Source organism: Python bivittatus, unplaced genomic scaffold (genome assembly GCF_059951505.1).
Source record: "Python bivittatus isolate LINGU-HERP-01145 unplaced genomic scaffold, Pbiv_v1 ctg000330_np1212, whole genome shotgun sequence".
Taxonomy (NCBI): domain Eukaryota; kingdom Metazoa; phylum Chordata; class Lepidosauria; order Squamata; family Pythonidae; genus Python; species Python bivittatus.
In genome coordinates this window covers 6121751-6148580 of record NW_028277058.1, presented here as the reverse complement: position 1 = coordinate 6148580, position 26830 = coordinate 6121751, and the positions used below count along the sequence as shown (strand labels likewise).

Genomic DNA, 26830 nt, shown 5'->3' with positions numbered 1-26830 from the left:
TACCCAAGAAACTTGGAGAAGAGCCTTCTTAGATAATCTTGGGACAAAGCCATGCTGGGTTAAGGAAAGATTCATATATTTGTGTCTGAAGCCATATAGGACTTGAATATGAGTGAAATGAATAGGCAGTAGTGTTGCTTCTTCAGAATCATTGACTAACTCTACTGGTAATAATTTCACCTGCTCCATTTTGTATTAACTGAAGCCTCAAAATCATGTTCAGAAGGAGACTCAAATACTACAGAAATGCAGGAAGAACAATAATGACTAGAATATTTGTGACCAGGAACAGTTATAGCTTATGAACCAGGTAAAGAGGGGAGCCTTTTCTGACATTGCCCCCACTCTTTGGAATATTCTCCCCCCAGAGGTGCAGCGGGCCCCTACCTTCCCAACTTTCCAGAAAGGATAAAGACCTGGCTCTGCCAGTGTGCATGGGGCAATATGAGCTCTAACTGTCCCTGTGGGTGGTTAGCGCCCTCACGATACTCCCTGAGTTATTCACCAATTCTCCATATCTCTTGGAATTTATTTATTATTAAGATTGTTTTTATATTGTATTTTAAAGAGAGATTTTATCTCTGCTGTAAACTGCCCATAGTCATTTCAGTGAGATGGGTGGTGACAAATTTTAGATAGATAGATAGATAGATAGATAGATAGATAGATAGATAGATAGATAGATAGATAGAAAGAAAGAAAGAAAGAAAGAAAGAAAGAAAGAAAGAAAGAAAGAAAGAAAGAATAAAAAGCACCCCAGATGAAAAAGGCTGCTCGAACTCTGCATGATAGAACTGAATTTAGGCATGCTTTCAAGCTGTATGATGATCCTTTCAAAGGGATTGAATCTCTATCTAGGATAATAATGCTCAGTTTCCAGAGATGAGTACTGCTGGTCATCAAGTTCCAATCTCTGTCTTGTCGGGTTGCAGCTTCTGTTTGTTGTCACTTATCCAACCCACTAGTCAAGCATCTTCATAACTTCACCTAATTCTGATTACAAGTACAGATCAAGCAGAGTTCTTTCATCTTCATGTTGAGAGCTTACCCATTTACATCATGCACATCTTGAAAACCCATGGGATAAGATGGAGCTTTATGGAATCCCATAGCACATACCTTACACCTTATGCATAATCCTGCTCAAATCCCTTCATGGCTTCCTTCATTTGTGTCGTTTTACACTGCAGAATGCAACCAATTTAGCAACAAAAAATAAAACCCATTTTTATTTAAGACTAAAAGAATGTTAAAGAATATTTAATTGCATTCATGCCCTGCTGTATAGTATATGAACAGGCGCGGGTGGCTGTACAGTGATGGAAGTAGTATACTGAACCAGATCTCTAAGAATATTTAAAATCATATGAACATTAAAATGTGTTTACCATATGATGTTTGGGGCATGTGTCAAGGTTTGCATTAGGGATAGGAAGCAGAATGCAAAGTCTTGAACAGTTTTAAATATAGGCATGCAACTGTCAGCAAGGAAGACAGTTATGCTTAAAATAAATGCTTTCAGACTTACCACCACCCACAAGATAGGGTTTTTGCCAAAGGAAATGAAATATAATACATCCTACACTTCTCTGGAAAAATTTGTAGACTGATATCACCACTGAATGGCATTCCAGGCTACAAAAATAGATGCTTCACAGTGTGAAGTCTTAATAATGTCTTTCTCTAAATTAAATGTTAACTTTATTATGCACTATGTATACAGCTATAGTATTCACTACTCAGAATTACAGCAGAGCGGTCTAGCTTAGAAAAGCCAGTGGCTGTGTTTATAACGTAGAGCACTATCGGTGGCAGCTAAGTGGAACAACTTGTAGTCAGAGAACAGTATATTTTTTTAACACTAAAGATTGCGGGCCATGTGGATCATGGCATTCATGCCCTGCTGTACATTATATGTACATACGCACCTGGTCGTACAGCAGTGGAAGTAGTACACCTCTTATTTCTAACTGCAGTGCAAGAAATCATCTTTATTGCGACCACATTGCTTTATAGTACACAATACTCACATTCAGTGTTCAGTTGTTTAGTAGCATAGCTTTTCATCATTCACACAAGGCTAGTCCTGTGTTCTTTCTTCTCTCGTCTCCTGCCAATTACATAGGTACAGAACCTCAGAATTTGTGTGTGTCTAGTGTAAGAGAATACAATGTGGGTGTGAAGTACTTTTGTTAATCATGTGGAATGGCTTGAGTGTCTCTGCTGGCTATCAGCTAAGCAATTTGGTTAAAATATACACTTAACCCTATTAATATGCCAACATTGTTACAGCGATAACTCTAGATGTCTTACAGTTTGGTTTGTAGTTTTCTTGATTATGTAAAATTATTTTTCTTGGCAGTCTAGAACAAACTGATTTAGCCTTAGCAAATGAAATTTAATTACTTCCTAGACTAGCTGTAAACACAGATTTAATTGATTACAACAGAAAAGCCACTGACCTCACTTACTATATTGTGTATGTGCGTATAGGTTAACCTAGATCTGGGAAAAAATTAAATTGCTTTGTAAATGCCAATAGATTTGTTAAAGACTGAAAACAGAACAATATAAAAGTTTATTTTTCTAGAGAACAATTTAGAGGCATCTACTGAAAAATGGGGGCTAAAGAACCATTGTCATGCAGTTATTTCTGATACTTGATATTTTAACAAATGGAATTTGAAAATTTGGGGGGCTGAATAAGTCAAACAATATGCATCTATTCTAATTTCTTGCTTGGGATCTTCCTTGATGAGTCTGAATAGATTGTAAGTAGTGAGGAATTTGATGATAATGTGGCTTAGCTGTGCTGAAATTTTAAGGGTACTTTGACTGCTTGATACTCAGTATAGCTTTGAGTAATAGGAGCATAAAAAGAAGCATGCTCAAAGTTTTAGTTTGGTTAGACAACTTGTACCCCAGAACTATGTCCATGATCCTTGAAGTCCATTCCTGACCTCTGTTGCTGAAATTTAGGGGCACAATTTTTCATCATTTTGAAATTACAAATGAAGTGCAAAATCCTCCAATAGATTTAACAGTGCCTTTCCCATTGTAGCCCTCAGCCTTGCAAAAGACTACTCTACTCCAACATGCTATTCACATAATAGCTAGTAGGCAGTCCACAGTCAGCACATGGATCATTACAATAAAAGTTCATTCTTATTTATGTTTCTCAGTAATTGGCACTTAAAGAGGAAGATTGAAGGTAATATATTACCATCATGACTAGTAACCTTTAACTACCTTCATGAAAGCAGCAGGGATCTGGCCAACCATGTCTGGATTTGAAACTAAGCTGGGTGAGGCCTTGTTACTTCTTGAACATCATCAGAGAACACCAGAGCTATAGAGCTGTACTGGGAAGTTGAAAAAAAAATTCCAGGAGATAGCAGTAGAGTCAATAATACCAGATAGTCATGTCCATGTAATAATCAGAAACAGAGCTAACCCTAACTCAGGGGCATCCTTACCTCTACCTCCATGGAATAGCCAATAACGTATCAGTTTTATTAGTATCAGATAAGACATGGAACAATATTTGCATATTTTGAACTTTTCCGTGCCTTAAAATCTTCTCCTGAGGCCCTTCTCTGGAGCTTTCTTTGTCAGTGTTGTGATATTCAGGTATAATGAAGAGGGCTTTCTTCGTGGGCGATACCTCCCATATAGAGGCTTGGCTAGTTTTTAGCACTAGATGCCCCCCCTCCTCAAAAAAAGCCCTGTTTTACCTAAGCAATTTTGTTGATGTGGTTTTTAATTGTTCCATTATTATTGGCACTCTAAAACAAGCAAAGGATAGAATTACTAATGCACACACAGGTACATCCCTATCACCTTTACCTTATGGGATAAGCAGTGTTATGCAAAGTGTTGAGATAAGAAAAAGAAAATGTGGCCAAATCTAGTAGACAATATTGTCATTTACTATATGTCTCTGTACCTTTCTATTCTGGCAAATCATCCTTGCTTCCACCACATCCATACTCTGGGTCATACTTTTCTTTTTGTTCTATAAACTTCTCACCTCTCATTTTTTAGGATGTCATCAGTGCATCCATGCATGACTTCCTTGCACATTTCTTTCTTCATGACTCAAGTACTCTTCCTTTATATGTTTGTTTTGCAATTCAGTCTTCATTCATTCTTTTTATACAACCAGTCCACTTCAATGTACTTTTTACATATTGGTCACATATTTTGTTCATAGGTTTTATGTTTCTCATATTTGTATACCATCAAAATCCAAAGACCCCTTTTAAATATTTTTGTATTCAATCCACATTTATTCATCACACAATCTTTCTTGACCTTCTCTCTTGTTTTAACATACGTTCTTCTTAAGTCCTCCCTTCCCACTATATTCAACATGTGTTTTTACTGATTAAATCTTACTTCTGTATAACAAAATGAATTCTGATCAGTGACCGTAATAAAAATATTTATTCAATATAACAAAATAAGCAGAAGCAGACACTTTTACGTAGCCATTTTTTAATCTTTCAGCGAAAAATGTTTTTCGCACAGTAGACCACATACAATCCATTACCTTTCTACCATCATTTACAATGTTAAAATTTCTCCATCCCTTTTCCCATCATTAGTAAATGATCTTCTGAGGTACCATTTTAGGAGACAGATTGGATGGATGCCATATATGCCAGTGTTATATAATTAATACTGCTTAAATGGAAATAGATAGGAAAGTGAACACAGGTAAATTATCATAATGTGCTTTAGGTAAGGAAGGACTGTATATGCACCCTGGGATGCCTAAAGATAGGGTAGATTGAGGAAAAAAAATAAATTTAGACTGGTTTACCCAAGCATGCTGATGACTGACATTTATTGGATAGTTATGACAGCCTTTTTTCCCAAGGGACAATATTTTAAAGAGTTCCACTTGATACATTCTGCTGAGAATCTAGTGATTAACCTATGTGAGAAGCACTCTTAGTTCTGTATTTTTTTATTTTAATAAAGTTCTGTTTTAATGTATTAGCATGCATAGAATATTGATTGTATCAGGACAAAACTACTCTTAAGTGCTTGGTCCTAATCTTAATTTCAGGTTGATTTGAGAAATTGGATTAGGTTGGTTTGACGAACTAAAGTCTCTGTTTAAGAGAGAACCTTTGAGAAGTGCAGAAAACAAGCATGAGGCGCCAGATACAGATTGGGTCCAATTCTGTAATCCCAGTCTTATCTAACCTCCATGGCACGGGCAGTTTATGAGAAACCTGCAGTCAAGGAAAGAACAAGACAGATAAAGTAACATGTAATTTGGTTGTAAATTCTATACAGAAGCTGTTCCAACAACTGGATGCCCCTAAATATCTGTGAAGCCTATGCCAGCATGTTGGTATAAAGCAGCTGGCCCATCTACCATTACATTTTCTTGGTATTACTCCAGAACATGTGAATATCAAATATAATTAACCTCCAGGTACCTAGGAGATTGCTACTGTTGTGATAAATCAATGAACATTATAAAACACTTAGTGAATGATACAAAAAAGATCCTGAGCACACATTTATACATGAATGTTTTGTACTTGGAGTACAATAAATTGAAAAATGTACAGTAATAAATTCCATTATCCATCTAAGTACAAAGGTTTAATTTTTTTTTAAGTTACCTATCTTTTCACTATCCTAGGCAGGTATGCTTTAAAAAGAAGCTGACTATTAGGAATCTAGTATATTTTGTTTATATTATATAGATGCAGAAATTATGACATGAATGTGTCAGGTCCAACTGAGCATCAGAAACCATTTACCTGCAGTTCTGTATCCCATAAAATTGCCAACTTCTTGAAAGATGTATTTCTACAAATATATTATTTGGGAAGATTGTCCCTGTGAATGATTCTCTTGGAGTCAATAGCAGACTGAATATAGTATCATTTAAAATAGAAAAATACTGTATTTGGAAATAAAGTGCTAAGAGGCGAAATATATACCTCAAGTTTGTCTCTGGACATCTTTGTAATTTTGGCATGTCTTTCTTAATGTGGTAGTTTTATTTCGAATGAGCACTCAGAATCATAGACTGCAGAGAGAAGCAAGATATTTATTCTGTAAATTGCAAAGCAGCTTGTCAAAACTTAGATCCTATTTCTCTGATACTGGCAGACTGTTGCATTAATCCTCTACCTGAAATGTTTTTTCTTCCCCCATTCAGGGTCATACTAATGGGCTAATCCATAGGTCCCAGCTACCCTAAGGATTTGGGAGTCTGAATTAATGAAATGTCATTTCTTTACTTTGAATTGCATAATTCTGGAAAGAATGTTTATTATGCCCATAGAAACCAAACACAACAACAACCCAACCAATAACTACAAAACCTAATGTATTACTTAAGAATCATGGTTGATGTTATATGATTCAAATAGTAGTATTGAAATAATTACACATCTTTCTAGTCTACTGAAATGTATTTCTGTTGGGTAAATACCATTTCCCCTTCTGAACTGACAAGGCCATCAAATTCAGTTATTTACCATTTCTAAGTTCACAAAAAGTTGCAGCATTTTTTACTTCAGGAGCCTTATTAGTGCTTCACAAAGTATCAGTGAAATCACAAAGTCTTAGCATAGCTGTGTTACACATATGCATGTGTCTTTATGTATAAACGTTAGCATTCAGCCTGTAACCATCTGAGAGCAAAACCACAGATTTAATGAGAGCAAGTAGCTTTGTACTAGACCATCATCCTTAAATCTGTTTCTAGAGTCTTAGTTACTTTGGTAAACTTATTATACTTTGATGTAATGAGGTGAAAATATTGTAAGATAAAGTACAGTTACCCTGTCTGTCCTGAAGTATAATATTTCAGGCGATGAGTGACAAATGTGTACCCCACATTTTCTATTTAACAAACTCTTTTTTAAAAATAGCATATTGCAGATAAGGTCTGCATTATATGCTATTCTTTACTTTTCCTTCTTGCTTTGGAACCTGAACTTCGTACTTCATATTTCTTCTGGCAAATCCACCATTGCTTTGACTTCTCTATGGTGCCTTCTATTTCTGAATAAAATGCCAATGAGCTAAGCTAAATCTGTTAGGAGCACAGCACGGATATTGGATTTGGGAAAATCTCTTCGATTCAGACTGTAGATAGGTTATTATATTTCTAGAAAGATTAATGAAGAGATGCAAAGTGTAAGAGGGCATGGGATAAAAGAGAATTGAAACCAGTGTTTAATTTTTAAAGAAAAGTCTCAAATCATATTGAAAGTTGTTTTTTATGCAGTATCCCTTTAGACAAGTTGTCAGAAGGTGGTGGAGCTCAATCAGCGAGGGAAAAAAAGGTATTTTCCTAATGCTTTTAGGAAATAGTACTTTGACTTCTATGTCAACTACATTTTGGTGCAAACTTCTCACTTGAAAGCTGGTGAACACAATTGCCAAATGTTAAGTCCTTATTGAAACACTCCCTTAAGTTCCAAGCTCATTTCTGCTTATAAAATCCTTATCTGGTGATTCTTCTATCCTTTTGCACACAAACACCTTCCTCAGTATGCCAACTGGGTATAAACAAGAGCAAATTAATTGAAAAGCAGATATAAATATATTTTATTGTTTTACTTGAAGGATACCTAATGCACAAGCTTTTTTCCCCCCTTTAATTTAAAACAAAGTACTTAGAAGCTTTCATGGCACATGAAACTGCTGAATGGAACACTTTGACTCTAGCTTGGCCTTCTGTAATATTGTTTTGGCAATTTTTCTTTCAAGAATGAGGCTTTTTGGTAATGTGTTCAGTAATCAACTAATGATATAATGTGGGAGTGTTGTGGAAAAAATGTGAGTGTCTGTGAAATATAACTTCTGAATAAAACTTTATTTCATTTATAAATACTTTAAAGAACTGAGCTGACCCTGATGCTTAAAATGTATGACTCAAGTTTATATATACATATTCAGATGTGTTTCCAATATAGTGACCTATTTTTCTAAATGTATCTGACTATGTGGTATAAATAGGAAAGTGAAACTATATTCTTTATACGAAACAGGAGCTAGGGTATTTCCCGGATTTTTAAATTATATAAGGAATTTGCAAACTTGTTCTGGACAATGATGCTAACACTGAAAATGGAAACATAATACAATTTATGGTTTTAATGCACTACTTAGTTGACTGCCATTAATTTAGTCTTAACTTCTGATGACTACATGAACAAATGCTTCCTATATCAACATAAGTATTTATTACTTTTTAATAAATTGTGGTTATTGTGGGTTGCAATTTCATGAATTTTTTTTAGGTGTTGGTGTTAGAGTTGTGTATTAAATGTATTTATTTGTTTCTTAATTCTTATTGCTGTGTTATTTTATTGTAATTGTTTTTCTTTACTATGATTCAGCTGGATAAAATTTAATGAATAATAATATCCCAAAGTCAGTCCTGTAATTTCTTTCCAACTTACCCATACTTTTTCTGCTTACATTTCTCTCAACCTTGACAAGCATAGTTTTTTCCTAGCTTATCATCCACTTACATCATATGTTCAAAGTATGTGAGAGTTTGCTTGCTGATCACTGCCTCAAGGGACCAATCCTTTTTTTTGGTTTAAGATTGATTGTCTTTTTTTCTTTTGCAGTCCATGGCACTCCAAATCCATCATGTGAAGGCATCCTATCTTCTTTCAGTCAGTCTTTTAGTGTCCAGCATACATAGTGGTACAGTTGTGCTGGAAAGATTATTTCCTTAACTATCTTGGTATTTAATGTCATAGAAATATATATGTCTTTCATGATCTTGACTAGGTTTGTCACTGCTTTCCTCCTGATTATTAATCTCTTCATTTTTCCAGCACAATGTCTATTTTTATCTATTCTTGAATTCAAAAATCAAAGAACCTTCACTTAGTTAACACACCAACTTTTAAATTAACTAAGCATGCTGGTTGATACCACATTTCTCTTCTTAATATTAACATTAACCCAGATTTTTCACTTTCCATTTTTTACTCTCATGGCTTACTTGTCTAACAAAATGTTGTTGTCTACTTTGATTCCAGGTGTCCTTTCTTCCAATCCAGACATTCTTATAATATAGTCACTGTATAAGTTAAACAAATATGGAGACAATATGTATTCTTGTTCTCCTTTCCTATTCTGAATCACTGTTTTTCCAAATTCAGTTCCTACAATCGCTTCTCATTCAGAAGAAAAATAAAATATCTAGTACAAACAATTACTATAATGTATTCCACATTCTGTCATGATCTACTGTAACCTGCTTGCCAGTTTGCAGTCTCATTCACACAGTACACATCCTCTTGATGGAGACATAGTTCTTGGTCATACAGCATCTGATTACTCCGGGCCTTCTGACTTTGGAAACAGAAAAAGTTCAGTTCCTTTAAAACAAAGGAGAGATTTCTGGAGAAGTCTGTGGAGAGAGGCTGGCAAAAAGCAGGATTTTCTGTGTCTCCCCTGAGCAGCCTTTGGGTAACATCAAAAAAGCTGGAGAGAATCAGGATATTGAAACTGAAAAATGCCTGATTCAAGTTGTTGCTCTTTTGTAGAAATAGATAAAACCTCTAGCCAAGAATTTGTATTTAGAGTTTTAATTTCTGTTTCCTGTAATATGCTTAGGTCTAAATTTCTTTATGTCTTGGTGCTAGTTTATTTATTTTATTTATAAAATTTAGAGACCGCCCAACTCCATAGTCTATGGATGGCTTATGTGTTAAAGCAAGAAACAATAAAAAATAGAAAAAGTTAGGAGTGTTTAACTTCAGCTTTATTCATACTTCAAGCATGATAAGAAGATTTTTTTTCTTGAGAATTTTCTTGTGAACTATAAAATGTTGTACTGTCTCCAAATTAATTAGTACTGGCTCACCATAGCTCTTTCATTTTTTAAGTTTAACCTATATATTTGATTCCATTAATTCGCGGTCCATTTCACCATTTGCATCTTGAAATGTCAGGGCTGATCAGTCTGAACTTTTCCATCTTCTCCTTCTTATTATGTAGCCCATTCGAGTTCAGTGTTGTTATTCGATACCCACATACAGAATCTGGGTTTATATTGCTTAAAGCAGCTGTGGCAATAAGCAAGGAATTCTTTTCTTTTACATCCTGTAAACGTTGCTCCATTTGCCAGGCAAAATATTAATGCAGTTCTGGGTTCTTTTCCACATTTTTAAAGTATAACATTTAGAATCTTGCTGTTTAAGATTCTTGCTGCCATGACAGCATTGTATTTTTTTAAAAAACCTGCTTATTGGAAACCAGGTTGATAAAATTGAGGCACCTCTTGCATTCAATGCCATCATCCTAGCTCTAGTTCATCTTTTATGTGAAGTTAGGTACATTTCTAAACAAAGCACGCAGCAGCTCATCCAATTCTTTAACTTTATAAATATGCTTAAGGCACTTTGTGGAGACCTTGTTGTAAAGACCCTGTTTGTATTTTGCTTGGGGCAAGCCAGTTAGCCATTAAAAAAAATAAACAAAAAGGTGATACAGGGAGGGCTAATGGACACTTGAATAAGTATTCATGGCCATACTGATATCTATGGATCTGAGGCTGCCTGCTTGGTAATCCTTGACTATTTTAATAGGTTGTCTTGGGTATTATGCAAACAAATAGCAGACCAACTTAGCAGGAGTAAATACGGTGACACAGTGGAGGTTTAAGATAACATACAGTAGATGAAGTGATTCTCTGGCTATCCTTTTCAAAAGCTCCAAGTAAAGCTTTTCCCAATCCTGGAAATCTTATTTTTCTGTCCCTTGATATGGTGTGGTGAAAGAAATATCCATAGCCATCTGAATGGCACTGAATATTATCAGCAATCTTATGTTAGTTCTGCTATTTTTCACTTGTGAACTGGATCTTGAGATCTTCAAGGGATACTCCCTTTAGAATTAAAATCAGGTACCCAAGCCTTTGCCATTTCCATATAATATAACCCAGCCAGATGTACTAATTAGGTGTATTTGCTTTATAAAGATAAAAATAACTTCATAAAGCTGGATCTCTATATTATGAATGGGTAGAGGTGGATGAAATTAATTTGGATTATATTTTACTATAAGTTTACTATAGTTTATATATTACTATAAAGTAATATATTTCATACCATTATCCTTTGGTTTCTTCACTTTATTGAATGCTGTCATGCATTTCTCTGCCTGAAAACAGAGAAGTAAGAAACTCTGAAACTAATTGCTACATTGTATTATTTAAAGTTCATCTTCCTAATGCAGAGTTCTTTTTAGGTAAGTAGGAGGTAAACTATTTCTAAGATACCAATTGCTTATTATTTGATTCCAGTTTGCCTAACTACTTCTTCAAATATCTCTTCCTATGGCAAGGAAAACAAAGACTATTTCTTCACTGATGATACCTTGTGATTTAGGTTTTTGCTTTATAATGATTTTTTTTAAAAAAAATGCTTGCAAAATGACAATATGGACTCACATGCCTTAATGAAAGATATGCCTCAAAAGGAGGCATGCTGCAAATGCATATATGGGAAGGCAAATACTTGATGGCCCGTAATACAGCTGACAGAAAAATTGAACTTCCTTCAGTGAATTTCACTAATGTTTTCTGATATTTTATGCAGGAAAAGAAACAATTGAAATGACAAGCCTTCTGCAAGGAAAGATCTCCTTTCATGTATCATTAGCCTGAACCCAGGAATTGTTGGTATTTCCAGTTCCAGATGATTTTTGTGTGCGCCCCTATGATACTTGGTGACAGGCAAATATACTTCTGGATTGTGATTTTGTAATATTGATGACTTCAGATACAGCTGTAAAGTGAGTGATTTGTATTGGGAAGTCTGCAGAATAAATATGTGTCAACTACTCTTAAGAAATGCCTCTGCTGTTCTCATGTGGCTACTGTTTATCAGAGTATTGCTTTCAGTCAGCTGTGACACTGTGAGTGTGTGTGTGTGTGTGTGTGAGTGAGAGAGAGAGAGAGAGAGAGAGAAGGGGGGTTACTGCAGCCTTTTTTAAGAGAAAATTGTTTTTAAGCTTTCTGCAGAAAAGCCATAAATAGCTATACAACCTGCTTTATAGAAATAGGCTATAATGCCAGTGGGAAATGTGAACTGCAGAAATATTTTCATTTTCTCTTTTGCCTTTCTGTGATAGAAAGTAGTGATAGACTTTCTTATCATTCTCTAGTATGCATTCATTGGAAGTGGGATATGGGGGAAAGTACAACACAGCACATTTTTAAAATAAAAAACATGGCTTTAATTCCACTGGTATAAATGTTGAGGCCAGTTATATTTCACTGCTTCTGAAAAGTCTGAGCAGAGAAATGTGTTTATTCGTTTATTTAAATGATGTATATTGCTGCCCATCTCACAGCAGCGACTCTGGGTGGCATACAAAGATTAAAAGCAATACCAGAACGTATAACCCATGACACCTGGTTAAAACATCAGCCCCCAAAATATAAGCTACATCACCAGCAGAGCTCACCTACCTTCTTGGCCCAAATGCCTGAGGGAACAGCCAGGTCTTCAGAGCCTTGTGGAAAGCAAACTGGGGTATACCCACCTGGATCTCGGGGTGGGGGGGTCCACAGGCAGGCACAGCCACAGAGAAGGCATTGCACTGTAAAGTTTAAAGGTAGCAGTAAAGGACTCTGAAAACACTTGGTCTCACCATAACCTTTCTTCTCTGGATGCTATAAATAACAATTACGGGACTCTTCTAAATCCTTTGCAAGAGTTCACACATTCTGTGTCTTGTTTAGTTTTGGCTTGTTGTGCTGTCTAGCTTGTAAACTAGCTAGACAGCACAAGCTAGATACTTGTAAATGCATTGCTTTGTACAATTGTGTGTGGGGTTTTTTTTAGCAAATCATGATTAAGTAAACCTTCATTAGTATAATGTATGAACCAAATATTTGTATTTATTCGATATCAGGATTAGATATGGGAGAAAAATGTATTTAGTATCTAGCTAGACACTTGTAAATGCATTTAGTATCTAGCTAGACACTTGTAAATGCATTGCTTTGTACAATTTTGTGTGGGGGTTTTTTTTAGCAAATCATGATTAAGTAAACCTTCATTAGTATAATGTATGAACCAAATATTTGTATTTATTCGATATCAGGATTAGATATGGGAGAAAAATGTATTTTGCATTTTAAGATGAACTGATCTCTTTTGCGCTTTCAGACTCATGCAGGCACAGTAATTAAATATTTCTAAATTGCTTAAGATTCATAATGATTGATGGTGTTGATGGGAGTTAAAATCCAAACTATCTGGAGGGCACCAGGGTGTCTGCTCTTACTTTCTCATTACATGACAATATTGACTTTTGCACTTCTTGTTGCCACAGTGAGTTTACAGGAAAGATAATTTTTAAGTGATATGTCAATCATATGCAATAGGAGGTGTGAATATGGTCAAGGTGAATATATGAGACAACACTGGGTGAAATGTCATCTACAAATGGCCTGTGTTGTATTGAAAAAATGTTTTGGTGGACAGTGGCTTTTTTTATTTTTTTATATTTATTTATATTAAGAATTTTCATATGATAAAAGACTGAAAGAAAAAAAGAAAAACAGAAAAGTGCAAGAAAAAAGAAAAAGGAAGTTAAAGTTAAGAAATATATAAGTGACTTCTGACCTTCTTTTCAACAGATAATTACATTCTTATTGTCCCTTCTCCCTCTTAAATATTTTACAGTTCTCCTCACCCCTCATTTAGTCCACATCTTTCTCAGTATTCAAATCCATAAATCATCAATTCATTTTTTTCTTCTTTCAGCAAAAAGTCCATATAAGATTTCCAGTTTCTCCAAAAGAATTGTTTTCTGACCAAACCAGTTTCACTATATCTGTAAGTTCTGACATTTTCACAATCCATTCGTGACACAGTGGCTTTCTTAAGCACATCCCAGCATTAGTGGCTCCCTCCAGTATCAAACAGGTCCTGGTCAGGCCATACATATATTTTTTTTTTAATCTGCGCTCAGTCGTTACCGACTCTGCAGTGACTGCTTGGACGAGTCCTTGCAGTTTTCAAGGCAAGGTGTTTCGGAAGTGGTTTGCCAGAGCCTCCTTCCTAGAGCAGAGCCCAGCTGGCAAGCGCAGGAGGCGGAGTTTCCGTTGCTTGGCGCCCTTTTCGGGCGAGCGCGGTTTCGCGCTTACTGGCAACTGCTCCTGACTCCTTTTGCAAGGCGCCACCAGCATTTTTCCTCCCACCGGAGTGAGAGTACCCATTTATCTACTCACATGAGTTTTCAAACTGTTGGGTTGACAGGAACTGGGGAGGAAACAGGAGCTCACCCTGTTAATGCGAAGGCTGGACTCGAACCGCTGAAGCGTCGACCATTTCTGGCCGGCAACTTTCAGCGTCATTAAGCCGCTGCGCCACCACGTCCCCTATACATTTTTAAAACTGGCCTATTTAATTTATATGTGTATGTTGATTGCCATTTACCTAATAAATTCCTTGAGTATTTAGAACTACTATAATTCTGCTTCACGCTTAAACTGAAAGGCCATCTAAATTTATTTTAAGAAGGAATTTAGTCTATATTTTTAACAGTGCAACATATATCTTTTTTTTTTTGCTCCATATCTCTTCTTCCTTTATTGCTTTAACAGATTCATTCTTTCTGTCTTATAATCAGATATTTAACTTTTTTAGATCACTTGCTATCAGAACCATTTTACCGACTCTCTTTTTATGTGCAATCATGTATCAATTGATCTTGGACTAAAAAATGCACAGAATAAAATTGTGTGTGGTGTGGGGGACTCCCCCCGCCAAATTTGGTCAAAGTAAATGTAATGAATTGCTTTCTGCAACATTCATTCCTTAAGATGATTTACAATAAATCCTATAGTCTGAATATTACAGCAGAGGAATTGATAACTAAATGCCATCCAGGTATCTTAAACCACAGCTTTCAAATTTTTTACAATTAGCTATAAAGATAAGGAATTATGGGAATTAAGTTGATTATCATGTTATAGCAGCAGTGATTTTGCAGAGGGTTAGCATTAAAAAAAACCACTATTCTACCTTATTAGCATTGTTTTATATTTACTACATGATACTGCTAATACTTTTTTATCAGTAGAATTGTCCAAATTGAGATTGAATTTCTGAGCACGTACAATTCATTTAGGTAACAGAAATGATAGTACAGGGTATCTTTCAAATTTTGAAATAAAGCAAGTAACAATCCGGAGTTTTAAAAATGCTAACTTATGTTTAGTAATCTGGCCATCTCTCTTCGTAGTTAAAAAATTACCATGCTTCAATATTGGTAAATTCAGCTGGACAGCCAGTTGCATTCTTCTACCTGTTCTCATTGTTTTCTTAACAAACTTTCTTAAGTTTCCAAAGCTACTGAAAATGTTCCAAGTTCACATATTCATTTTCTTATCCTACTGTATAGTATTTTTTTTTAAAAAAAAATTCTTTGTACTTCTGCAACATTGGAGTTATTTTACTCTAATGGTAATCTCATGTAAAATCAGCATTTTCAATTTAACTTCATAAACCAAGAGGCCATTATTTTAAAACCATTTTTTAATAATGCTAATTTTTATAAAGTGTTTTGAAACTTATTGGCAGTGCAGATGGAGGCCCATGTTAAAAGTTCCATATTATAAGTTCTGTGAGTTTAATAAGAATGGCTAACAGTTCCAGGACTAAGAGATGCTGGGAGTTGTAATTAAAGAAAATCTTAATGGCCACAGATTCCATACCCCTGGTGTACAGCTGGTTCCAAAGGACCTTTATATATCAGACGTTTTTATGCATAAGCTGAACCAAGTTATTAAATTGTGTCACTTAGACACTGCAGGGAGATATGTCTGGTTTACCACCCAGTATCCTTGGTTGTTTCCAGAATATATCATAGTTGGAAGAGGTCAGCAGGAAATTTTTAATCCAGTGGAAGAATCTTTCTGTGGAAAGAAATGATTTTATGTGAGTTCCTTCCTTCTCCTTTAACCGTATGCCCCCGCACAACTGCTCTAAAGGATTGGGAATCCTCTAAAACGGGGGGGGGGGGGAGACTGGGGGCATCTGCACAGGGAGAATGATTGGAAACACCTTTTCAGGAAACACATTTCATATACCGAGCAAACTTCTGCTGAAAAGCAACAGATCTGTATTAGGAGTCCCTGACAGACTGCATTCCTCAAATGGTAGAAACTTGGTTTTAATTGTAGAGGGCATGTCTTCAGATAAACTAACTTTGCGGCCCCAGTGCAACCTCTAAATAGCTTAATGCAAAATGTTTTTCTCTGAAATCTTATAAGAAGACTTTAAAATAATTAACTGGTAGATGGAGCTGTTTCTGTCTCTAGTGTAGAGGAGAATCCTTACTTTATTCCAATGATTTTTTTCCCTTTATTCTGGCTCCTTTGTTGGCATACATGAGTAGGATATTGACAAAACAAGTTTTGATTTAATTTTCAGACCAAATACATCTTTATTACAGTCACAGATCGGCATAAGGTTTAACTTTAATTTTAAAGAAAGGCAAAGAAAAAACTAAGGATCCATTTTCATCTTTCAAAAACTGGGGGAGTGGCTCCATCTAAACCGTAGCTAGAGCTTATTTAGAAATATCCCATTGTGTGTATTATAGCAGTCACCGAAACTGGAAAAAAGTCCTCAGTGTGTAGTACCAAAAGGGTTTATACCCTTAACCCATTCACTTTCTTATGGAGAGAGTGTTACTAGTAACTTCAGCAGACCACTATATTTAGTGGATGTACAATATACCATACTGTAGGTATATTGAAAAAGACATGGCATACCTTGATTAAGTTGCTATTTATTCTTATACTCTCAAAAGCTGCTGCAGGCAAGTCATACTTATCTTGTAATGAAAATGCATCAAGAAGCCTTCCCTGTTGTGGATAGCCCTTTCACATTATTTGCCTTTCTGTCTTGGGTGAAGACCTGTTTTTTTTTATATTTGGGAGTTAGCGTCCAGCAGAGGAATGCAGAGATAAAGTTGACAAAGGAATGCAAGAACTGTCAGCAGAACTGTTAAGAGGTAACAAACAAGAGTGTAAAAGACAGTACAGTTCTGGGAAAGGAGGGTGCATGAGAAAGAGAGTCAAAATAACCCTGCCTTGACACTGTATAAGAGGGGAAAGAGGAAAATTCTGGCAGGCTTTCAAAATTCTGTTGTTATACCCTATAACAACTATAGAGTTCCAATAGTCTCGGCAGTGTCTGTTCCTGATCTGGTCTACTTCGAAGAACTGACCATGCCTTTTGCCCTCTCTGACTGCGACTCTATTAGTATGTGGTTTTCCAGTGTGTGATTTTAAGCAATTCATTACTTATTTTATTTGGTTTTTACTTTTTATTATGGATCCTCTGGACAGCAGGCAAACTGTTAAATATCTTAAATAAGATTATTCCTTTTTCATAGTTGTTTTGTATTAAGAAAAAAACTAGATATTATGTGTTCAAAATCATGTGATCCACTATTAAGGGGCAAAAGAATATACATAGCAAATTGAACATCCTAGTTTATTTTATCTTAACTATTCATTAAATTAATGCTCCCTTTCATTCAGGACAACATACATAGTATTTCCTTCTGTGATTTTTCCACATAATAACCCTACAACAAATAACAACAAATAATCTTTATTACAGGCCAAGGCCAGAGATAGGTCGGGCTGAGAGCAGGTGGTTGCCTGAAAGTCACCCAGGAGCTTCTGTGTGGAGGGGAAGTAGAACTGGAGTGAATCTCACTCCTCATCCAACATCATAACCACTGTACCACTGGCTCTGTTACCAGTCATGTATGCCTATACTAGCTTGCTCCTATGGCTAAATATCCCACTTATTTGTCCCATCTACATTTGTTTCCTCCAAAATTGTGAAAGCATGAGAGCCAGTTTGGTGTAGTGGTTAAGGTACTGGGCTAGAACCCAGAAGACCATGAATTCTAGTTCTGCCTTAGGCACAAAGCCGGCTGGGTGACCTTGGCCAGTCACTCTCTCTCAGCCCTAGGAAGTAGGCAATGGCAAGCCACTCGCAAAATCTTGCCAAGAAAACTATTGGACTTATCCAGGCAGTCACCAGGAATCAACAGTGACTCAAAGGCCTGCATGTGTGTGTGCGTGCACGTGTGTGCAAAATTGAAAGCAAGCGTGTTTGGAGGTAGGGGAAGAATAGGAAAGTGCGAGAGGCAATCAATGGAAAAAAGAAGGCAAAAGTATCCCTGATTTTCTTCTTCTTCTTCCTGCTAATCTTTTCTCCTACCCTTGCCTGTAGGGAAGTATGCAACAATGTATGTTGATAGGAGCAGTCATGCCAGTGGTGTTATCTAAGGGGCACATTTATTGTGGCAGATGGAAATAGCTGAATGCTGATACCAGGGTCCAAAGTGCGTCCCAGTATATGTGTCCCAGGTCTCAATAAAAGGGATGAACCCTTTACTTTCCTGTTCTGTTTCACAAGTTTAAACTAAGAGGAAAAATACACAGAATACAGTATGCTGTTATCTTGGACAGAGAGATGAAATGATAGATTGCCACAAGACAATGTTTTTTCTTGATTTCAACTTTTTAGAATAATTTATGGCATTGTTGCTTGAGGGTATAAGTGGATGGTGCCTGTACTTGCAGCGCCTGCCTTGGTACTTTGTGTCATTTCTGAATACAGAGATTATTCACTTAGTGTTTCTGGAGGCATTTTGAGCTGTGGTCTGATTTCTCTTTCAGAATAGACGCCAAAGAAATTAAGCTTTCTGTACCATCTTCAATAACTAGAAGAAGAAGAAAAAGAAGCAAGTGAAACAGCATTTCTCAAGAAGGCGTTCTTTTTGTTTTTAGCCACCTTGCATTCTCCCCTCTGTCCTTAATATTTCAGTGTTCAGCAAAGAATCCTTTGGCAGGAATGGCAGATAAACTGCTTCCACCAAGACTGGTATCTTCTTCGCTGTATAAACCTTAGGGCACCAGGGTGTCAGACATGGCCGTGTCCCCCAGCTTCCTCTTCTTCCCAAAGAATTCTTCTGGGCAATTCTCTCTCACTTATGACCTCCCAGCATTCCTGTTGAGCTGCTGCCTGAAACAGTTCTTTTGCGTATGCAAATGTGGGGACGTTGCTTTTCTCCAGACAAATATGTAATTATTTTCTCTTTTCTCCTCCTCTGGTGGTGATTCTTGGGGGAAACTGAAGCTCATTTAATGGTGTCATTTAAAGCAGCCATTGCAAGTCTCTGTTTTGTGTTTTGTGAGAGGCTACTTTGTGGACATTTAAGAAGAGGAATTTCATAGGCTGAGATAAAACAGTTTCACAGAGTGAAACAGTATCATTTAAAAACTCCAAAGGTTCCAAATCTTTTGAAAAGATGAGAATAATCAGCTCTTGACAATTTCAGATATTTAATATTTAATTTTATTATCTTAAAATAGAGCAAATACTTCATTATTAAGAAATTCTTGAATGACTTGAACAAGATTTTCATAGTGCTTGTTGATGGATTATAGAGATACTTTTTTCCTTTTCCTCCTCCACTGGCATGTATCTTAAACCAGAAATTAATTTTACTAAGCCATGACTGAGAGCTCTGTAGTTTTCTTGGTGTATCGCAGTAGCTCACGGGCTGCCTAGTTCTCCTTAACACTGGGGAGTCGGCCATCCAAGCGGAATGAGATATCACTATAACCAAGAAAATCTCTGTTGAAAATCAAGAGTGTTTTCTCGTTGACAGAAAAGTACAGGATAAGTTTGTACATACTCTATTCTTCGTGCATGCTGAAAATCAGTGTAGTAGACTTTAAAGATAAACATCTCTCTAGGGTGGACTAAGTTACCAGTGGTGGCAGGAAGTCCTTTTAAATCACTCCTCATTGAAGGCAGAGGTAAGGAATATTTTAAGCAGGGATTTCAGTTTCGATGAGGTAATGAAATATATGTAGTCAAACACTAAAATGCAGGAAATGGGTAAAAGTCAATATTGGGAGGAGGGTATGTTACTGTAATAATTCATACATAATATACAACTTAATGATTTAGGAGATGGATACTGTTGACATATCAGCTAACCTTAATTCATATATATATTTGCATATGAATTAAGATTAGTTTTACCTGATTATTTTACGGTAACATTGATGATCAAATTTTCTGGAGCCGACTCCAGTGCTAAAAACAAATTTAATTTGATAAGTGTTTGCCGGGGTGTGTGTGTATGGAAGGAGGGCAATACTTTTTACTTAGTTTCTTCTCTTTGAAACAGGCTATGTTTCAAAAAATATACAATTACATTTGTATAGTAAGAGAATGAAGAATCTAATGCCAGAAATAAAAATACATACCACTGGCATCTTAAGAATTTGTTTCATGTCTAGTCTTAATTTATGTTGGAGACAAAACATGGAGGCCATAAGGGAATAATTTCATATACCTCTAGCAATGATCTGTTTGGTCATTGATTATAAAATGTCATAAGAGCTAGATGTGGTGGTCATTTTTCAATAAATGAGGCTTAAGGATTTATGAAGATTACAGTACTGTGATTCTAAACTCTTCACAGCTAAAGGGCAGCATTTGCCATGAGTGAGGATGAGCCACAAAATTCATGTCCCACAGGTTTATTATTTAAATGCAAATATTTGATTTATTAAAACAGGTGTCACTTGTTTAAATAAATACTAGAAGAACATAGCGCTTAGTTCTTTTTATTCAAATTAAGCCCATCGAAACTTTGAGCAAAGGCCAGTTGACAGGTGACACAGTTTCTTCAGTTTCATGACTCTTGAGTATCAGCCATCAAGACACCAACCATGTGTACCTTCAGGTAATAGCCATATAGCTTCTCCAGTAGCAACTTCAGCAACTATGAGTTCTTCTCCAGGCTGGCCTTCTCCATCTCCGCCAGTGCCACCTTAGTTGTTTCTGGATTATCTATCAAAACTACCTAATCTCCTTTAGATCTCCCTCAGGGCCAAAATTCAATTTTAGAGGGATAGATAGGTCCCCTTTGAAGTGAAGTTGGCTTCATGTCAACTATGAGGAGTCTTCTTTTATGCACTGGTTATATACTTCATAAGGGTGACAGTTGATGCTTCTATGAATGCTACTAGCTCCTACTTCCATTGCTACATTTGCCACAGTGCCTAGCATGCAAGATTTTGGCCTCAGTGGGACTAAGGGCCATGTTATTCTTCAGCTATTGGTCCACATGGTGGCTGTGACATCTTGTTCATTTTACCTGTCTTTGATTGCAGCCCACCTTTGCATTGGGTTTAGATGTAGTTCTCTCAGTTTAACTTTGCATCAATGTGTTCGTCCACTGATCACCATTTGCAGATAAGTAAACAGCCTTTGTGCCTTTATCCGTGACACAGGTCCTCACCGGTGACATATTAATGTTTGAATGCAGAACACATTTTTTATCTCTTCATATCCAAGTCTGTACTAGAAGCATTGGAGTATATCAGTGGGCTGAAACTATTCATGACTTAGAGCTCTGATCATTCAAGAGCTTCTTCCAAGGATGAACTGATCGGATTGTATCAAGCAGTGATACAGTTGTCTGGTACATAAATAAAGTGGCACAAGTTTCACTCAGTCTTATGTCTCAGTTTCCTATATGGCATCTTACATTTCCTATTTAACCTAGCAAAAGTATATCAGAAAATGACGGTATCCTGGATGACCAACTCAGCTATGCTCGGTTAACCACCACAATTAACACTGCACACCACAGCTATATCTTTATCAAATCCCATCGAGGCAACCACAAGTTCAGTATCTTCACATTTTGGGATAAGCTGCCTCTTCAGAGCACAATAAACCTCTACAGTAGTTCTTTCTGTTCTTTGGGAATTTACCTTCCTATATATTTTTGCATAGATTTGCATTTTGACAGAAGTACTAACAAAGGTCCACAGAGATTTGCCCAACCACATGGTAATCACATTGTGGTAGCTTTGACACCTATTATTTGGTTCTCTGCTGGGTCTCACTCACTGGAACTATCTCTGTATTCTGAACCATTCCAATCTGTTCTCCACTGGAGCAGGTGTACCACCAGGGTCTCAATTCCCTTTGTCTCAGAGTTGTTTGGATTTGATCCTTCTTTTCCTCAGAACAAAGATAGAGAAGATCCTCATCACTTGGACCCTTTCCACAAGAACGCTTTATGCAGTTAAGTGGTCATCTTTTGTGGACTTTGCACAAAAGCATCCTTTTAATTCTGTGCAGTATCAGATTCATCATGTTTTGGCATTCCTTCTAGACTTGAAACAATATAAAACACTCTGGCTTGACTCTGTCCTTCACTAAAATGTACTTCACAGCCATTTCTTTCTTCTTTCTTCTGCCCAATGATAGATGGTACCAACTTTTTTTCATCTTTATCCACCAGTATTTCCATCAGCCCCTGTTTATGGTCTTTCTCTCATTTTCCCATTTTGAATTGGTTACCACTATCACCATTTATTTTCTGTCAAGGAAGATGGCATTGTTGAGTGGAGAAGTTATATGTCTTGCATAAAGAACCATCTTTCCTCATTCCCTTTGTGTATAAAGTAGTTATGTGTCCAGATGCTACTTTCCTTCCAAACCTATCACCAGAATGCTCTTAACTTAGGACAGCATATTTATTATCTTTTTACCTTTTTCCCAGGACACCTTTGAAGAGACTCCCCCATTCTTTTATCCTTTAAATAGCACTTGCCTTCTACATTTGTAGAATTCTTCTACAAGAGTTATGCCAGGTACATGGTATACATGTACATGGGTACAGCCTTCAACTTTCATTCAACACTGTTTTCTGGGTGGTAGTAAAGCAGTTCTATCATCACTTTATATCTGCCAGTTAATAAGCCTTCTTCCCGTTAATAAGCCATGTGTGTGAAACACAGAAACTGTGAAGAACTGGTTATTTAACTTGTAAACTTGAGTTATTCAAGTGGTCATCTGTGATTTCTCAAAACTCACCCGGTTTCTCACTTGGTGTCAGGTAACCTTCACATTCCTTCTTGGTTCAGTCATAGATTGAATCATAGGTTCTGTATGAGCTGTTCCTAATCTTGTTTGGAATGCATGAAGGATAAGATTCTTGCCAAGAATTCTATAAGCTCTAGAAAATTCCAAACTGGCTTTGTGCATAATTCAAATTCATAATTTGTATATGAATTCACTGAGGACTACTTGAAGAACTCAGATTAGCAGCCAGAAACCAATTCTTGAATGTGAGCAATAGTCCTGAAAATTTTAGACTAAAATAGGCCTATGGCAGAAACTGGTTTTCAATGATATCTGAATTTTAAAAATAGTACATTTGCATTTTTACTATATAGTAGCTTGTCATGGTTTAAAGTTTTATAAACTTTGATTAATACATGCAGTCTGGAGAACATTTTTCTCTTCTGGGGAGTTGGTAGAATTTATTATTTTTGTTAATAATGATTTGCAGTTTACTAGGCTATTTAAAAATATTCCATTTAAATCTATCATTCATCTTAACAGTATTTGAGGAAGAGGAATGAGCATACAGAATAAACAGAAAAACTAACAGTTATTTTTATTTAATTGAAATTTTATTTCCATTCTTTAATTAGAATTTTTCACCATATCAAATGCCATTCTTTGTCCAATGTTCAGAACAGCTAAAAATAGTCAAATAATAAATTGGATGCAAAGATGACCTTCTTCTAGCATGTTTCTAACACAGCTCTCTAACTTACTAAAGAAGTATTTCAGAAAACAATATTTTTAAAATAAAAGTAATCCTTTCTCCATTGTTCCAGATGATTAGACAAGTTTCTTCACACAAAGCTCATTCTCAAGAGTGTTTTAAAAATATCAGCCTATATTTTCTTTATACTAGTGGAAGGAGGCTTTTGCACACTGGAATAGCACAAATGCATTTCTTCTTTCCTCTTACAATACTTTGGACCTAAGCCATGGACATTGCTATACCACTTAAATGTTGAAATAATTAAGTAGTCATCTGCAGTATTATACCAAACAGTGGGGAGCATCATAAAATTAACAGCTACAATTTTGTTCAAAGCTTGTATGGAATTATAAAGCCTTAACAGCCCTTCTGAAAAGGCCATTGACGTGAATATGCTAAGTTTCTCTTGGAAGGCAATTCAGGATGTGGCTTTAGTATAAGAAAAGACTCCAATTTTAGTACTCTACAATCTGGCTTCTAATGGTGGTGGTATTCGTAACAGGTTTTCCAGACCTCAACTCTGTTCTATGGAGAAGGGAGCAAAGGAGGCCAGGTGGTATAACAAACAATATTTTCATTAGGAAGGAAATAGAAATATGGATTTAGAAATAGTAGCTAGTAAAGAAAAAAACAAGAGTTGTCAGATCTAGTGTGTCTTATAAACATATTTTTGTAACATTCATCTGGATTTGTATAATTTTTCCTCATTTTTTTTATTGACAGATTTGGCAGACCTATCCAGAGCTAGAATTGTTGGATGCTGGGGGAACCAGTTCAATTTCCTATGGATAAGCTTACAGACATCAATTCTTCCTGTTTTTAGGGCATTTTATGGTATTTGAAGAAAGCCTGCAGGGATAAGCTTCTTCTCAGTTGTCAAGCAATTATCATATGAATCACTACAGGTAATAATTTGTTTTTTTCTAAAAAGTATTAATGTGGTATATAAGAAATTATACCAGAACCTTTTTTTTATTTTTATTTATTTATATACACACACACACATACATACACACATACCAATATATATTTGGTGTGTGTGTACACATATATATTGGTGTGTGTGTGTGTGTATATATATATATATATATATTTACACACACACACACAGACACAGACACACACACACACCAATATATAATTCTTTGATGAGAAATTATACCAAAACCTTGATTAAATGGACCAACTAGGGACCAGTCCAGCTAAAGCTGAATGTTCATTAAATCCAAATTTATGTAACTGATAAAATTATATAAATTTGTCATAATTCATATTAGTTGCTTAATTGTGTAATTAACTATATTTGTGTCAACATACAACTATACAAATGAAATAACTATCTCAATTAGATAATTATGTAAATCATAAATGGCATAAACTGTGTTGTCTGAACTGCTTTAGAAACAGCAGACTTTGTCCATTATTTGGGAGTGAAGTCCAAGCTAAAATTTTGTCCACTGTATCCAAAGTTCACTGAATAAAAATTGAGATTTTACTGTAATTAACAAGTCATTTTTCCAAATTTATATATTTTTAAAATGTAAAAATATTAATTTAATCAGCATGCATACATTAATATTCCAAAGAATGACCAACCCTTCCATTACTGTCATTAAATGAACCGCTTTGAAATCTTTTGAGACACCTTGAGAGTTAATGTTCTATAATCTAATAAATAAATAATCATGGTTTGAGGGTTTACTGATTGGAAATTTTTTCATGTTACCTAATATGAAGATGCTTCAGCCTAAATCAAAAAATATAAAAGCCTTGTTGCCTTCACTGACTATAAACAATGTAATATTTTAATGTAAATATTATATAAATAATGTAATATTTTAAAGTATTGTCAAGTATTGCATTTCAAGAACTGATGTAATGTAGAATATATAACTTTTTTATGGTACTTCTGGATATTGGAGAAGCTCCTGTCCAGTTGTCATGGCCATCATCATATCTTATGTACTGAGTTTAGAATTTAATTTTGCGAAGAACTATTTCCTTTTATCTGTCTCCATAGGTAGTCACAGTCTATTTTGACCCATGCAGATATATATGTATATGTTTTTCATATGGCTCTCTTGATAGAAGACACCATAGTGTATCAAAGATACCCTTTGGTATATTGTAGTTGTGCTATCAGTAATAGAAATCCTGGCTGAATTGTTATTGGTATATATGGGCTGAAAATGTATGGTAAGATGGAACATGGTCTGCTACTTGGAAAAGATGATTTTGGTCCATTTGATGACTTTTGAAACCAAGTTAGAGGAGCCTTTCTTGATATTTGAAGAAAGATGCATACAGCCTTTCTTAAAATTACTTTGATGGTACTGTCAGGAACGCTTTTCAGCATGGTACATACCCATGGTTCAATCAGCAGAGTGTTTGGGATGACAGATCTATGCAAATACTCTTAGAGTGAAAGTAAAACCCCTTTGAATCAAGCTTGATTCCTGGTGACTTCATGTTACATGCTGTGGAATAATTATTTCATGCCCAATAAATAGAGAAGGCTAACCAATAAAGAGAAAAAATTTATTAGCCATGATATCATGGGACCTGTCCTGCAAGACAGATGATAGGGTTAAAAAGATTATAGTATTTATAGCTTTAAAAACAAGCAGAGCACAGTGCATTTATTTCACTGGCTACATGTATGTTGGTAACTTATATAACAAAGTGTTACATTGTGCCACATACATATTCTCTAAATAGTCATTCAAAAGCTGAGATCATTTTAAAAACACTGAATTGTCATTTCCCCATTTTGAAACCCTCTTGACATGCTTACTGAATTTATTTATTTGCTTATTTATTAGGTTAGTACCTTGCCACAGTTTAACAACTCTAAACCATTATAAGCTACATGTTTATAGTAGTTGTTTCCTTGTATATGACTTCCTTGTCTAAAGATAATGATGGAGGGCTTTCATTTGTTCCAATTTATTTCTACAATGTGCAATGTACTTATTTTTTGACAATAATATGGAAGTGGTTTGACATGGTATGGCAGTAGAGCAGTGTTGTCCAAACTTGGCCACTTTAAGATGAGTGGACTTCAACTCCCAGAATTCCCCATGCTGGCTGGGGAATTCTGAGAGTTGAAGTCCACTCATCTTAAAGTGGC

At 35.7% G+C, this 26830-nt stretch overlaps 1 protein-coding gene across 7 annotated transcripts in view; it reads left to right on the top strand.

Moving 5' to 3' along the window:
- PLXNB2 (plexin B2) overlaps positions 1–26830 on the top strand; it is a 303826-nt gene that overhangs the window by 66284 nt on the left and 210712 nt on the right. For all 7 annotated transcript variants that reach the window (XM_088141661.1, XM_088141659.1, XM_088141663.1 and 4 more), the window contains one exon: positions 24424–24605. In XM_088141661.1, the coding sequence (XP_087997787.1) occupies positions 24592–24605 (14 nt within the window). In that variant the 5' untranslated portion in view covers positions 24424–24591. The remainder of the gene's footprint in view (positions 1–24423; positions 24606–26830) is intronic.